The 17,293-nt window shown below is 31.2% G+C and overlaps 1 protein-coding gene across 6 annotated transcripts in view; it reads right to left on the bottom strand.

The window, feature by feature from the left end:
* The window catches only part of LOC143062965 (ecdysone receptor-like), a 121,226-nt gene that overhangs the window by 12,134 nt on the left and 91,799 nt on the right, over positions 1 to 17,293 (bottom strand). For 5 of the 6 annotated variants that reach the window (XM_076234837.1, XM_076234838.1, XM_076234839.1 and 2 more), the window contains 3 exons: positions 13,708 to 13,986; positions 12,224 to 12,364; positions 11,472 to 11,776 (listed from right to left, as the gene is read on the bottom strand). In XM_076234837.1, the coding sequence (XP_076090952.1) occupies positions 11,472 to 11,776; positions 12,224 to 12,364; positions 13,708 to 13,986 (725 nt within the window). Of the gene's footprint in view, positions 1 to 11,471; positions 11,777 to 12,223; positions 12,365 to 13,707; positions 13,987 to 16,271; positions 16,390 to 17,293 lie in introns of those variants that run through there. The other variant, XM_076234836.1, reaches the window with a different exon arrangement.

Raw genomic sequence — 17,293 nt, 5'->3', positions numbered from 1 at the left:
AAAAATAAGTTTCTTAACCTTATCCCATACACTTAATCAATAAATCCAGAGTCCTAATAAGTGTAAATCCAGAATTCCTGCAAAAATAGAGGCCTTATCACGACTTCCAAAAAAAATGTCTTTCTGCCCCCTCCTTGTATTTTGAAACTGACTCATAACTTCATAAGTTTTGAGCAGTCTTATTTCCTTATTTGGAAAATTAGCTCTGTTAATTTCATTCACAAGTTTTGTAAATTAAGATGAAGACCTTAACACGTGTCTGTTGTCAAAGCTGGAACTATAGAATTTACTGTCTCTGAACTAGGCTGTTCTTTTTTGCACTCTACTTAGGTCAATGTATCAAACCATTGTGAATGGACAAAAAAAGAACAGAATCTACTGAAAATATTTTCCAAAGCTGAGGGATGAATCAGGTGTAGAAAAAGACGAAATAATTTTACATAGATGAAAATGATTTGTATTCACTGCATGATATAAGACCTCAAAGCACTAGTGTCCTTTGATTTCAAAACAAATCAGAAAAGTAAACAAAGTAAACTCTGGTTAAGTACTGAAAGTAAAAGTTTCAGTTAACTTTATGTATGTATGCATTAGACATTGGTGAAAATTTTAACCAGATGCTCCGCAGGGCGTAGCTTTATACGACCGCAGAGGTTGAACCCTGAACGGTTAGGGCAAGTATGGACACAACATTCAAGCTGGATTCAGCTCTAAATTTGGATTGTGATTAAATAGTTGACACAGCATAGGTTTCTGACACAGAATGAATGTGTTCTAATGAACTTAAAATTTTTGTTTCTCTTAGAGCAATTCACTATGCTGTTGAATATTAATCCTCTCAAAAAAATGTTTGAAGAAATTTTCTTTTTTATTTATGAAATTTCAAATGAGAAAAATTGAACCCAATTTTTTTAATCACATCCCCCTTTCCCTTATTCCAAAACTAATCTCAATTAAAATTTCTAATGGAGTTTGCAACAATAACTACTCATTTAAATACATCATAAAATATTAAGATGTAAAAAAACTGCTTGTTATCACTGAATGGTAAAGATTATTTTAATTTATCAGTTGGTAGTAAAAAGTGAATATACATTGTATATTGTATATAACAAAGATTTAAGTTGATTCTGGACAAAGAAAGATAACTCCAATTAAAAAAAAATCTTGCTATTGCACAATATTTTGCAATTAGATATTTCTTGCTTACTATTCTGGACAAAGAAAGATAACTCTAATTAAAAAAAAATTTGATATTTCACAATATTGTGCAATTAGATATTTCTTGCCATTGCGCAATACTGTGCAATTGAAAAGACTTGCTATTACACAATACTTAATATAATAATTTTAGATCCTGATTTGGACCAACTTGAAAACTGGGCCCATAATAAAAAATCTAAGTACATTTTTGGATTCAGCATATCAAAGAACTTCAAGATTTCAATTTTTGTTAAAATCAGACTAAGTTTAATTTTGGACCCTTTGGACTTTAGTGTAGACCAATTTGAAAACAGGACCAAAAATGAAGAATCTACATACACAGTTAGATTTGGAATATCAAAGAACCCCATTTATTCAATTTTTGATGAAATCAAACAAAGTTTAATTTTGGACCCCGATTTGGACCAACTTGAAAACTGGGCCAATAATCAAGAATCTAAGTACATTTTTAGATTCAGCATATCAAAGAACCTAACTGATTCATTTTTTGTCAAAATCAAACTAAGTTTAATTTTGGACCCTTTGGACCTTAATGTAGACCAATTTGAAAACGGGACCAAAAGTTAAGAATCTACATACACAGTCATGACAGTTAGATTCAGCATATCAAAGAACCCCAATTATTCAATTTTGATGAAATCAAACAAAAGTTTAATTTTGGACCCTTTGGGCCCCTTATTATGTTGGGACCAAAACTCCCAAAATCAAACCGAACCTTTCTTTTATGGTCATAAACCTTGTGTTTAAATTTCATAGATTTCTATTTACTTATACTAACGTTATGGTGCGAAAACCAAGAAAAATGCTTATTTGGGTCCCTTTTTGGCCCCTAATTCCTAAACTGTTGGGACCTAAACTCCCAAAATCAATACCAACCTTCCTTTTGTAGTCATTAACATTGTGTTTAACTTTCATTGATTTCTATTTACTTAAACTAATGTTATTGTGCGAAAACCAAGAATAATGCTTATTTGGGCCCTTTTTTGGCCCCTAATTCCTAAACTGTTGAGACCAAAACTCCCAAAATCAATCCCAACCGTTCTTTTGTGGTCATAAACCTTGTGTCAAAATTTCATAGATTTCTATTAACTTAAACTAAAGTTATAGTGCGAAAACCAAGAAAATGCTTATTTGGGCCCTTTTTGGCCCCTAATTCCTAAAATGTTGGGACCAAAACTCCCAAAATCAATACCAACCTTCCTTTTGTGGTCATAAACCTTGTGTTAAAATTTCATAGATTTCCATTCACTTTTACTAAAGTTAGAGTGCGAAAACTAAAAGTATTCGGACGCCAGACGACGACGACGACGACGACGACGACGACGACGACGACGACGACGACGCAGACGCCAACGTGATAGCAATATACGACGAAAATTTTTTCAAAATTTGCGGTCGTATAAAAAGGCTATCACTATCCCTATGGTCCAGGAAATTCTCCTGTTTCATCATAAGACAGATATCTGTTATTTGTCATCAATTTCTTATAGTTGGGATGCTGTCTAAGACATGTGCACCCTAGATATCCTTTTATTATTAATTTATATAAAAAAATATTGAAATTTCCAATCATGTTCTCACAAGCAATATAGGAAAATTAATTCACACACAAATTTAATTTAAAGCTGCCAAAAGAAATAACAGTTTAATGAAATTTAAATATTTTATGTAGTTCGTTTGGCTTATAATGAAAAAAGAAAGCAAAATGTGGATTTTTAAAATTCACAACCAGAAGGAAAACTTAATTACAAATGATTTGGAAAAAGATCAAAGTAAATGGCCTGTAGAAATAAGTACATACATATATTTACATTGGGAAACAGAAAAACAATTCTACAAACATGAACATAAATCAGGACTTTGAATTGATTTAAACATTGTCATGGTGGTGGGGTATTTGATTAAACTATGTGGTATGGGTTTGCTCATTGTTAAAGGGTGTATAAAGATCTTTGGTTGTGTACTTACTAACCCTTTGGTCTTTGGGGAATAATTGTATTATTTGCAATCATACAAAACCCCTTTATTTTGACATTCTTACTTAATAATTTAATTTTGGATGTAACACATCTTCTGATTGGCTGACATTATTTTGTTATCAGCCCATAGACATAAATTAGTCATGTGACCGTGACGTCATCAACGTTTTTTCATGGTTTTCTACGGTTTAAATGGAATTTAGAATTAAATTATAAGAAATGACTGTAATATTGTTTCTGTCTATTGGAAATAACATAAAAAATGTGGTGCACACTGTTAAATAACCCGCTATGCGCGTTATTCAGTGTGCACCAAATTTTTTATGTTATTTCTTCATAGACAGAAAAAATATTACAGTCATTCCTTGAAGGGATAACTATGATGATACATGTCTATTTCCCCCTTATTTTTATAAATAAAAACTATGATAATATAAAAGTTGATCATTAGCAACAAAGTCTCTCGACCACAACTGACTTCAGCAGAAGTATGCTGAAATCAACTTCTGCTTATCCATGCTTTTACATGGCAACCTTAATCATTATGGATACTATAATAAGCAATAAAATTTCTAAATATCAAATAAATGATTTTAATTGTTGCTCTCCATCTAGAAAGTTACTGAATATGTAACAACAATGATCAAATATATAACTGTAATGAAGTATTGACAACAGACATTTGAATTGATACAATATTTATTTACAAAATCTGCTTATGTCTAATGCTAAAGGTTATTGTATACTAAGTTGCTTTTGTTGATTTCTAATATTTTGTTTGATACTCGTTTATCAGGAATTCAGTTTCTTGTATTCGATTTTCAAAAGCTGCTATAATGCGATATTTTTAATACTATGCTGCTATTGATCTCTTTTCATATTTTATTTCTACTCATATATATAATTATCCTTTGTTTTTTTTTTTAGTAACTTGCTAAGGTTGTTTTTTCTAAATTTTGTCCATACTTCTATTATGCTTATACTTTAGTTATTTTTGAACTGACTTGCTATTTGTTTTTTTTGTTTTTTTTACTTGTGCATCAAGTTTTCAGATATTTGTGGGTATAGATAAACCCAAAGGCACTTGTCTCTGAAAAATAAATAACCTAATAATTATATCCTCAACAAGAATGTGTCCAAAGTACACGGATGCCCCACTCCCACTATCATTTTCCATGTTCAATGGACCGTGAAATTGGATAAAAAATATAGTTAGGCATTAAAATTAGAAAGATAATATCATAGGGAACATTTGTACTAAGTTTCAAGTTGATTGGACTTCAACTTCATCAAAAACTACCTTGACCAAAAACTTTAACCTGAAACATGCACTTTCATTTTCTATGTTCAGTGGACCGTGAAATTGGGGTCAAAAGTTTAATTTGGCTTTAAAATTAGAAAGATCATATCATAAGGAACATGTGTACTAAGTTTTAAGTTGATTGGACTTCAACTTCATCAAAAACTACCTTGACCAAAAACTTTAACCTGAAGCGGGACAGACGGACGAACGAACGAACAGACGGACGGACGGACGAACGAACGGACGCACAGACCAGAAAACATAATGCCCCTCTACTATCGTAGGTGGGGCATAAAAATATGTATAATTGATTTTTCAGAATAAATTCCTGTGGTCAAACCTTGGGTCAAACCCTACTAAGTTACTTTAAAGTAGGTTATTTCAGAATAAGAGGTATAAATTAACAAGGCTATGTGTTTATAAGACACCATGCACTAGTCACACTATCATTTCAATGGTCAGTGAACAGAGACTTAAATTTAGACTTTCAAATTTCAAAAAGTTTACACTATAATGTCCTGACAATTTTATCCCTAAAGTTCTCTGTGAATTTATTTATTGATATGATGCATTTCAAATAATTCATATCTGATCCGTATGGAAAAAAGAAGACTTTGAGAAATTGTTGAAAATCACAGTTATACAGAGTTTTTTCTAAGCGCCTTCAGATATTGGGCTGATTTTTGGTATGTGAGTTAACCGCATGATGAGTTACAGATCAAGTATAAATTTTGTTCCGCTTCGCTAATTTTTACTGAAATTACAGGCTTTGGACTTTGATAAATTATTGAAAATCTTAGTTATAAGGATTTTTTTTCTATACCCCTCCAGATTTTGAGCTGATTTTTGATATGTTAGACTATCATCATGTTTGTGTTCACATGTGTTGAAATTGCAGATTTTTCAACTTTTTTGGACGGGGCCATTTGTGTCGCTTTGACACATCTAGTCTTGTCATGTTTTTATATTTATATATACCTCTAGTCAATTAAGCAACATAAAGATCACACGATTTGCAGGAATCAAATATTTATGTAATACATTGTACCTTATAATTGAATAAAAATGAATAAAAATCATATAATGCTCTGATAAAAATTGGCTTTTCATGGCCATTAGTAACTTTTCCAGTTATGGGTAGACCTGTACATTAGGTATAAAATGATGCATCTTCCTTTAGAAGACTATAAAGCAAATAAACAAACAAGTACAGTTCAGTTGGTATCTACTTGTACATGTACCTCTACTTAAATAATCACACATGTCTGTATTTACATGGTTGTAGATTTAATGGGGTCATATAGAGTTTATCACACAGGTAAAAATAGAAGTCAAAGAGGCACATTAAGGGTGTAATTTAATTATTTTGGTATTAAAGATTCTAATGAAAAAGAAGACTGTTATATAGTTCCACAATGTATTCTTTTAAAATTTGAACACAATATGCCTGTTTTCTTATTTCCTGCTCCATATACTTTCTGTTTTGTAACTAGATATTTGACTTTCATCACTTGAAATTCACAAATATTATACTTTTTCAAAACTTCTTTTTCACTTCATTTTTTAAACTATTCAAATTAAATTTTGACTGTTTAACTTTCTTTATTCCTAAATAATGACCTGTGTCATGTTTCTGTTCAAAAACATAAGTTAGCCTTGACCAAAAGGTTTATTAAGGAAGAGTGATGGACCATTGAGCACAGGTAACATTTGACATTGAACTACATTTTATCAGTCAGAGTTATATCAATTGGTTTGGTGGAGAAATGGCATTTGAGTTATCTGAGGACATATAAATAAAGATTGCATTTACTAATTTGTTTCTTTCCAAAGTTGGTCAATCACAAGAATGCAAAGCTGAAAACAATGTCCATTCAAACACCATCTCTATTGAAAAGAACAATAAATTCTGATCAGTAATAAAAACTAATTGAACAGCCAGCAAAGCTCACAAGAAGATACCTCACCACTTGCAAAGTCCATGATTTTTAGAGAGGAATCCCAAAAATGTTTAAAAAAAAGATGTGGTATGATTTCCAATGAGACATTATTCTCCATCAGAGACAAAATGACAGAGAAGTTTACAACAAAAGGTCACAATAATGGCCTTCAACATATCTCAAAGGTCACAATATGGCCTTCAACATATCTCAAAGGTCACAATATGGCCTTCAACATATCTCAAAAGTCACAATAATGGCCTACAACATATCTCAATTTAAACTTAGATTAGATTTTTACATTGTTTATTGCAAAAGAAGAGGTTAAAGCCAATTTGAAGGCCCATCCTTATCTAGAATAAAAACTTGTGGTTCAATTTTTAGAAGTAAAGCATCATCCTTATTCTATTTTTTATTATATAATTGTTTTAAATATATCCCTGCATTTAAAGCTTGTATAAAATCTAGCTAAAGATTCAACATTGATTTCATAGCAAGAAATATAACAAACACTTACATAAATATTTTAATCCATTTATAGTAACCTTACGTTCCAGCTGTTTATAGGGTAAACTGGGAAAATTGCAAAATCAACCTTTTATCAGAGTAAGAAGCTTAATTTTTGTCTACTTTCTCTGAATTCACAGCTTTTATTTTCCATTTCCTCTTCAATTTCTAGCAAATCTTATGTAATCCCTTTTCTACAAATTATTGCTATTTTAAACTGTTATTTTGTGTTATATAAGACATGAACATATAGAATTCTAGCATTATTATTGATTTTTCTACGTTTTAAATTGTCCTGCTAGACAAGGTTATTAATTCTAGATTAAGTAAGATGTTTTATTAATGTATTTTACGTAACCCACAAAAGCTTATATATTCTTTTATGAACAGAAATGCCAAATAGAGGCTGTAAAATAGACATACAAATAAATTAGGTTTAACATGACAATTATATAATAAAATTCTTTGGGAATTTCATCACCTTCATTAATATAACACTAGTCTGTAGTGAGCCTTGAAAACTGACTAAATTGAATCTGGGACTATTAATTTTGTAAATTTAAAAGAAAGTTAAAATTTGAGAACAAAAGTTTTTGCATTAACTATCTGATACCAAATATAAATTCTTCTTGAACATGTGAATACAAAATCTTTTTTTCAGGGTTGTTATACCATTCAATTTCAAGTGAAAATTTTTCTTGATATTCAACATGAAGAATTTAAAAAAAATAAGTTGTACAACTGTCATCTGTAAAACTAAGAAAAGAATTGACAATTTAAGACGATAAACATGAAATTGTAAATTAAAATAACATATTTCTACAAGTAATCTAATGAAAAGGTTATCTGGTTTTCTTGTTGTATTACATAACACGTATGTAACATCAGAATCTGTGACATTGATTCGATGAAAACTATAGCAAGGCAATCCAATATCATATTTTATTTCCTTAAAAAATACAACAGCTATGATGATTAAGCTGACATTTTAAATAAAAAACACCTTTATACAAAATATTCTTCAGTCAATGCCTTTCCCTATTCCTAACCCAACACTGAATACAAGCTACACTCTAATCTAAAACAAACCCTAACATTATATTAGCTGCCCTTAACCCCAAAGAAGATGGTCCCCTTAAATAAATGAAGGTCATGTTCACTATTCAGATGCTGAGGGCTTGTGGAAGAAATGCTGAGTGGTTCAAATGTTTCAAAATACTATTATCAATTAGGGGCTTCAGTGGCCAAGTGGTCTAAGATGTTCTACTACTGTGATCACTAGCAAGTCAACACTGAGGTTGTGAGATCGAAATCCCTCGGGCTCTCATGTGGGTGCACTGGACTCCAAATCTTAATTGACTAGGAGTGTCAGTTTTCTTATCAGTGGTTATCTCTGGCTTGTTCCACCAATAAAAAGTGGCCGCCATGAAATAGCCAAAATGTGGTGATATAACACAAACAATCAATCAATTACACGGTAAATAACAGAATGGTAAACATTGTTATATATTTTGATTCATCCAAATAAGCCTTTATCTGATTCATCGCTGCATAAAACCTTCCTTAATGATTGCTTCGAGGAATGGATTATTTTTGTAATGAAATAGAAAGGCATAAATCAGACAGCAAGCTTGTGTTAGATTAATTAGTCAATAATCCTGGTTATTATGTAACCTTGGTTATCAATTTATCATCTTAATGAACACTAACCAGTCTAGGATATCCCTTTCTTGACAATTCAATAAATCCATCCTGTTATGGAGCACCTCCATGCAAAGGTCTAATAACTTCAGTTAAGTATTTTGCACTTTAAATAAAGAAGATTGCAGTTAACTTTGGAGTTGAAGTCTTCCGGAATCAAGTATGTATAAATAATTCTACTTTCTTCCTTACATATTGATCCAGATAATTTCAAAGTATAAGTATGAAGTGTTTCCAAGGCTTGGTAAATTAAAACTTCTGTTTTGGATGACTTTAAACTTAAATTTTCCCTTTTCTTTCTGAAGGAGTTTTAATTTTGTTGATGAGAACCTTTTATTGAATAAAGATAAACCATTATAGTCTTTTGTCATCAAATTTAAGCCTGAAATTGCTGCAGAAAAAATGTTTCCAGTTTTAAAGAGGGGTTTGAACAGAATCGGAAGTCAGTTATTTGAGTAAAAAGTTTTTATTTGTATTTAATCCCCTGAAGGTCAGAGTCTAGATTCAGTTAACATAGATGGTAACACACTTTGCACAGATTCTGGTCTTCATTGCTTAGTTGGGTTGTCCCCAGCAGGTAGTGTGCCTACATACAGTCATATTGGGTATCAATCAGCTGATAACCTTGCCCCAATACCACTGTACATGGATATATACAGGATTAGATAAAAACACCCATTTAAGAACATTAAAATATGATTCAAAATATAAGCGTTTAATTTTTCCATCAGGGCACAGCTTGATTCTCTACAATATTGTGTATGCCAGATGCATATATTTCGTGTGACACTTAATTCAGAAAAGTTAGAAAAGTCATATAAAGTACAAAACAGGTTCTTAAGAACTTAAATGAGAAACTGCAAAATCACATTAAACAGGCTATGTCATACTGTTCTACCTTGACATAACTCTATCTTACAAAAAACTCTTTTAAATTTTTTTATCGGCAAGGTCATGCCACATGTTTTGACTTTAAATTTCTAATGAATATTTAATGTAATAAGATCAAATAACTTGTAATAACAACTATCAATCATGCAGGTATAATAAAAGACCTTCAAAATATCACAAATAAGGTAAATAAACACTTTTATGTGCTGTCATTAAATTCCTGCTTGAATTTATAAAGATTTATAATTTAAAACTATTTCCGTATATACTACTTAATGTAACCTTGATTAGAGGTGAAGCTCCTAAGATGTACATGTCACAAAGGTTCATAGGAATTTACACCTCTTAATAACACTCCCTATATATATATCACTTAGGCCAAATCTAACTTAATGAGGATCAACATGATTAACCTAACGGATAAAAGTGCAATGATTTGTAATTCTAGAAGATAACATGGAATTTATTTATCTGCATCCAAACATTAAATTGCAAATGATGTAATTATCATCTCAATGAATAGCCCACTGCTTCTCCCAGTATATTTCTAAGAATGAATTATCGTCAAATTGAGTTCCGCTCTAAATAACATAGCATTTGATGAATGGGTTTGTGCATAGAATTCTGAAAGCAGTATTCATGGAATTAAATAATGCTTGCAATGCAAAATTGGCATAAACTGGAAAAATCAATCAAACATTGGAATTTTCAAAATCAGTTTTACATTTTTTCACTTCACAGAACCAATGCTTACAATAGTTGGCAGTATAAAATAAATCATCTAAGCCAACAAAGCAAGCTATCAAAATCATTACCATTCAAGATAATCTTTTTCTTTCAACAAGAATCAAATTAAATTTTAAAAAAAAGTTCCAAAATATCTGTAAAATTATGGCGATATGGTATGGTGAGCTTTTCATGATTAATTATCCTCAGTAAACCAATATGACAGCATTAGGACAACAGATCTGTAAGTTACATGAATACCAACAACAGTTCAAGTCCCATAACTCACACAACAAGAATGTGTCCATAGTACACGGATGCCCCACTCCCACTATCATTTTCTATGTTCAGTGGACTGTGAAATTGGGGTCAAAACTTTAATTTGGAATTAAAATTAGAAAGATCATTTCATAGGGAACATGTGTACTAAGTTTCAAGTTGATGTAACTTTAACTTCATCAAAAACTACCTTGACCAAAAACTTTAACCTGAACTTTGCACTATCATTTTCTATGTTCAGTGGACCATGAAATTGGGGTCAAAACTATAATTTGGCATTAAAATTAGGAAGATCATATCATGGGGAACATGTGTATTAAGTTTCAAGTTGATTGGACTTCAGCTTCATCAAAAACTACCTCGACCAAAAACTTAAACCGGACGGACGAACTGAGGCACAGACCAGAAAACATAATGCCCCTCTACTATCGTAGGTGGGGCATAAAAATTTGCAATATAGATCAACTACATAGGACATACAATCTGTCTGAGTATAAACTCTTTCCTGGAACAGTCTCTAATTGGTGGACACAAATGATTAGTTTTTCTGTCTGGAATTGTGCTGTAGGGAAAACCAAGGTCTTAATAGTAGCCATCTTGGTATAGATGAATATATACACATGTTGTCTGTCCAAGGTCCCCTCTAAAAAGAATATTAATGTACTAAGTCCACGATAATATACTTCAGTATCAAGTGACACCACCTTTCTTCTACGTGCATGTGTTTTATTTAAGATTTTAAAGAGTTCCCCAACTATATATAGACATCAATCTTATTCTACGAGAAGATAAAAGGGGGAGAGGGGGGGTCAAAGGCATGTATACAATATACTAGACGTGCCCTGTGACTTTGGTACATTCAAACTGGTTGCTGCTACTGTGACAATGGCAAATCTAGTTTATATTTCTTTTTGTACTTACTATTGCATCATTGACCTTTTCTTCGTCAGGGAATTCATATTTGTCCTGCAATCTAACTATTCTGTTTATAAGAGCATGTGTATTTTCTGAAATAAGTTCTATTGGACGATCACATATGACATCATATGGGGAAAAAGATGCCAAAAATTTTACATCCTGTCTTTCGAATTCACAGCTTGGTCGACTATCAAGGGAATCATTGTTGATATTCTGAACAACAACTGGAGGAGCCGGTTTCTCCATTTTTTTCTGTTTTGCTTTCCGTCGAGCATCTCTAGCTTTACATTGTTCATCGGATAATAAACCTTAAATACAGAAGTGATAAAATTAATAAAATGCTCTAAATCAAACGTACTATAACCTGTAGACAAAAAGAATCTCGTGTTACATTTCTAATGAGAAAATGGATAATGATCATAATATTCAATAAGTGTTTTCCTTCCTTATATGAAATAAATATAGTAATGCATTTGATATTTCTTTCTTAAATTATGAAAAGTGTTCTTTAAAAGATCTATTGGTTGTTTTTGTCATTGGGTTGATGACCAATTGACGTACACTCCACACCTCCTTTATATTCATCTTCATTTTGTTGGTAAAAATGAAAATGAAAAAATTCATCAATACTGCATTTTACCCCTATGTTCTAATTTTAGCCATGGCGTCCATATTTTTTAAAACTATGATTCACCAACTGAGGTTTTCTTTGAGATGAACATGACAACAAATCACTTAGAGTAATCTTCACATACATTCCTGTTTCATTCCAACTTCTCGACATCTTTTCAGTCGACAAGCTTGACATTTTCTTCTCATCCACATGTCCATTTCACAGTTCCCTCCATATTTACATGTATAGTTAGCTCCCCTTGTAATACTTCTTCGAAAAAACCCTGAAAAAAGATAGATTAATTGTTTGTCATGTTACATTTGTGCTATGTATAAATTGCCCCCCAAAAAAACTCATTTCGGGGAAGAAACAACAACATTATCCCCAAAAAGTTAACATTAACATATCAGTATAAGACACTTTGGGCAAACACATTATTTGGGTTCTTTACTTGCTGATATCCAAACATTTGCTATGAAATGTGGTGTAGTGGTTAGTGCACTGACTACTGACACAAAGGTTCCTGGTTCGATTCCAGTTTGGGATGAAAATTTCAGGAACTCAATTTTCGGCTCTCCCTTGACACCATCTGCGAGTATGGTCTTGAGGAAACGATGATAGTCCGTTGGAAGGGGACAATAAATGGCTGACCCGTGTTGAGAGAGAGCCATATCTCTTGCACGTTAAAGACACCCTTGTAGATTTCGAAAAAGAGTAGGCTAATGCCGCTACAAGGCAGCACTCGCACCCGCAAAGTGGAGAGGATATTATAAATTGCAAAACTTGTTTCCCAATCCACAATAAATAAATCTGTTTGAACTAAACTAAAATATGGTTATTTTTTAAGATGTATGTATTCATCGTTTAAATGTCATCATGAAAATAGGAATAATTTTAATTTTTTTGTGGTAATTTTCTTAAAATGCAAGAACTTTGACTGCTTATAGCTGAGTAACAAAAAACTCAAAATATATATTAACTGACTTCTGACAAACTTATAACTTGTGAAAACCTACATTAATTAAAGTTATTTAATAAATTATAATAAATGGTATTCAAATCGAAAATACAAAACAATAGGCCCATAACAACCTTATCACTCCTTTTTAAAATCAATAAATCAATATAAATGCTCTGATCTGTTCCAATAAATAAGGAAAAACCACATTTCAGCTGAACCGATTTTTCTTGTAATCCACATGAGCTCTAAAATAATCCACAACTGCTAGTAATTAATATGAGACCAATTCGTCAACAATCTTATTTTCCATGCATATCTCAAAATATTAATAAGGATAGTTTTTTTTTCTCTCCATATTTGACATCATAAAACTAAATGTGATGCCTCCTATACTTGTTTGTGGATACTGTATTTCTTGTAGCAATTTAATTTAGTGATTTTCAATTAATTCATTTGATATTTTGTTTTTTTAAACAATTGATTTAGTTGAACCAAGTTTTACATATACTTGATGATTCATACTTGTTCCTTCTTTGTTCTTTGGTCGAATTGTTGTCTCTTTGACACATTCCCCGTTTTCATTCTAAATTTTATTGTGTTATTTTCCCACTCAAGAAAATTAATTGTCTTAAGAACTAATTGTTTGACAGAAACAATCTACTAACCTTTACACCCCTCACAGCTAAGTGCATTGTAATGATACCCTGATGCCCGGTCCCCACAAATACGACAAAGCTCTTCCTCTATACTCTTCCCTGGCACGCCATTTCCTTTCAGTTTCTTTTTAGGGTCTATATATGTACTTGATGATACAACCCTATCTGACGTTGGACCATACTGTCCATAATCATTATTGTCCATAATCAGAGGTCCCATCGGACTGAGAACCCTTCCATCTATGGAGGCTTGAGTGTTTCTCTGGTCAGCGACGTCATCATGTAATACTAAATAAAAAGACAAAACAATCTTAAAATTCAATCTGTGTTTTTTTTATATTATAGGTCAAATATACAACAATATCTTCTTTTAAGGGTAATTTGAAGGTTGTCTTAAAAGAGGACTTGGATGGGGTAATCCTTCATTCCTGTATTCTTTTATTTTTGGGTTTTTTTTATATTCTTTATTTTTGGGTCTATTTTTTGTGGGTTTTTAATTTTTCCCTAAGGAATAACAGTACTGTTGTTGAATACAAAGAAGTAGTATTTTCACGAATATAAAAATGTTCAAATTTATAAGATACATAAAATTTCACAAAATTTCATCAATGATTTTGACACGTTAAAATGTCAGGGCAAAACATGATGTCATACAAATGAAAATGTTATTTTGTAACTTGTAGGGATTCATATTTTCATAATATCGCGTTAATACAGCAATTTTGAGGAAGATGTCATTCTGTTTAAGTTATAGTACTATTTGAACTTGTGGATTCCAAAAAGTTTATATGGCAAATTAAAGTTTTTAAAGTTTTAAATTTAAGCCAACAAAACAAAATTTAATACATAAAGCAGGCATTAATTAGTATGTTAGATTTTTGTATTCAATTTTTATGTATACAAAAACTAATCACACAATGTAAATTAATCTTTTGTCAACTAAAATTAAAGTTGTTGAAATCAAGACATCCTGTTTCATTATTTAAGTTTAAGAATAGCTTCAATTCAGGATCTCTTTAATCATTGGTTATTTTCAAACATAAACGATAATACACACATATATGTATACTGTGGTTTCATTAATACTTGTTGGATTCCAATTTTTCTGTGGATTTCCAAGATAAGAAACTTCATTTTTAAATACTCATTGAAATACATTTTTTAATTTTGATTACAGGGACCAATAATTAAACCATAAAATAAAGGATAGCTAGAGTGGGTACAGGTACATTTAAATGCAAATTTGTCTCAAACAATGAAAACTGATACCAGTGATAATTAATGAATTATGAGTACTTATATTTTCTTAATACAATTTAATATTTTAAAGACTAACATGAAGAATTATAATCTTAGATTGGTAAAGCTGTTTTTAAACAAAGAAATTTCATATAGAATAATTGTTCAAAACATCTATATAGCCTTTCCAAGCTATTCAAGAAAAACAATCTCCAGTATTTGTTATAAAAAAACAGTGCGATAAATGCATCATTTAGAAAGTCATTTTTCTTATTAATACAAAAGACTTCAAACATCAATGTTTTTGCATATAGCAACATAAAAACAATGATGTCAAATAATGTATTCTTTGTTTATAATACAAAATAAAACTTTGACTTTGGATAATTCTGGAATAAAAAAAAACAAAAAAATGTTTGTCAAAATTGAAAAGCTCAAAATGTACTCATTGGTAAAAGTGTCAACCAAATCTTGTAAAAACAAGAATGTGTCCTCAGTACATGAATGCCCCACTCGCACTATCATTTTCCATGTTCAGTGGACCATGAAATTGGGGTAAAAACTCTAATTTGGCATTAAAATTAGAAAGATCATATCATAGGGAACATGTGTACAAAGTTTGAAGTCGATTGGACTTCAACTTCATCAAAAACTACCTTGACCAAAAACTTTAACCTGGAGCGGGACAGACGGACGGACGGACGAACGGACGCACAGACCAGAAAACATAATGCCCCTCTACTATCGTAGGTGGGGCATAAAAACATGGGTGAAAAAATCATAAGGCAGTTTTTCGGAGTTAGCCCAAATATTTCCATTTAATGGAAACCATTTTGACCACTTTGAGATAATTCAGAAGACCTTTCTGTTGGACAGTTATTGCAGTAATAGATAAAATCATCTCAAACTATATTTCATTCATGGAACACAGCAAATCAAATCAAATAGATTGATGATCACAGACAGACACATATGCTTCCTCTATAAACTAACATCAGTAATTATAATATTTCAATAATAAAAAAAAAAAAAACGACTACAAACTAACTTTAGTAATAATAATATTTTAATAATTTAAAGGAAAAAAAAAAAAAAAAAAAAAAAAAAAAATGACCCTATTTTTTTATTTTTGAAACCAGGCTTGATTATTTATGTAATACTTTACAAAAATTCAATAATGCATCAAAAACAAAAATCTTGAAAATTTCAGTAAGTTGTGGCTTCTTTTCAAACTATTAGGAAACAAACCGACTTTTAAATACTTTTCAATGACAAGGGTCTTTGTATAACATGATTTAAATTAATTAAACTTAAGAAGCATCAAGCTTGTTTACCTGCTTCAGTTAGAAATTGAGAAAAATCGACTTCATCCTGCGCTGGCCAGAAGATTTTCGATACATCTTCCATTCCAAACATACCGCATGTTATAAGCATACCTGTCATTTAACACATTAATTCTTCATCCTTCCACCGGAAAAATCATTTATTAGCACTTCACTATTTTACTTTTGATAAAAAGTTATGTACCATTTACACATTGAGTTCTAAAATAAACATTGTTGATTTTTGTATAAAAAAAATTGTAACACTTATTCCTATATAGGTCTTGTTTTATTTTCAATAGTTCGGATTTATCCAGTTTTAACGAAAGAATTTACGCTGAATATTTTTCTCTAAAACAAATTTCTGGAATAAGTAACCACTGAAGTTTACTAAAACTTTAATCTGTTACATAACTATTACTTCAAGCAGATTAAATCCGTTCGTCCGTCTGCAATAGGAACAAGAATTTCCAGATCATTCACTTTCCACTGTAGCAATATGCAATCTACATGATTGCTAATTAAACAAATTTTTGCTTTATACAATAGCCATAATTGTATATCTATATAAATAAACGTTGAACTCTTCTTGACTGTTAGTTAATCAATATCACGGGAATGTTTGGCCAAAGACTGACCCTAGCTCAACTAGACATGTATGTCTCGTCACAGGTAAGAACTGACCATAAGTATGGAAATATCGTAATTTAACCCCAAGTTAAGTAATCCCTCGCCAAAACAGTCACTCATGCAGGCAATTTTCATTGTCAATTATTTACACCAATTATGGTCATTTTCACAGGATTAAAATGGTATTAACAGGTTGAATGACCGGTACTTATAAAGTATGCACTGGAAAGCTACATGTATAACTGCTAATTCTAAAGGTGACGTCATGGTATTTACTGGTCAGTCATTGACATTTGGCTGACCAGGTGAGGCTGTTTATTTTGTATTTAATACTTGGCTACTGAAACCGAGATAAAATCATCTACATTTACATGATAATTTTAACATATACTGATAAGAAAAAG

The sequence above is a fragment of the Mytilus galloprovincialis genome, chromosome 2, assembly GCF_965363235.1.
Source record: "Mytilus galloprovincialis chromosome 2, xbMytGall1.hap1.1, whole genome shotgun sequence".
Taxonomy (NCBI): domain Eukaryota; kingdom Metazoa; phylum Mollusca; class Bivalvia; order Mytilida; family Mytilidae; genus Mytilus; species Mytilus galloprovincialis.
This window is presented reverse-complemented; position numbering and strand designations above follow the sequence as displayed.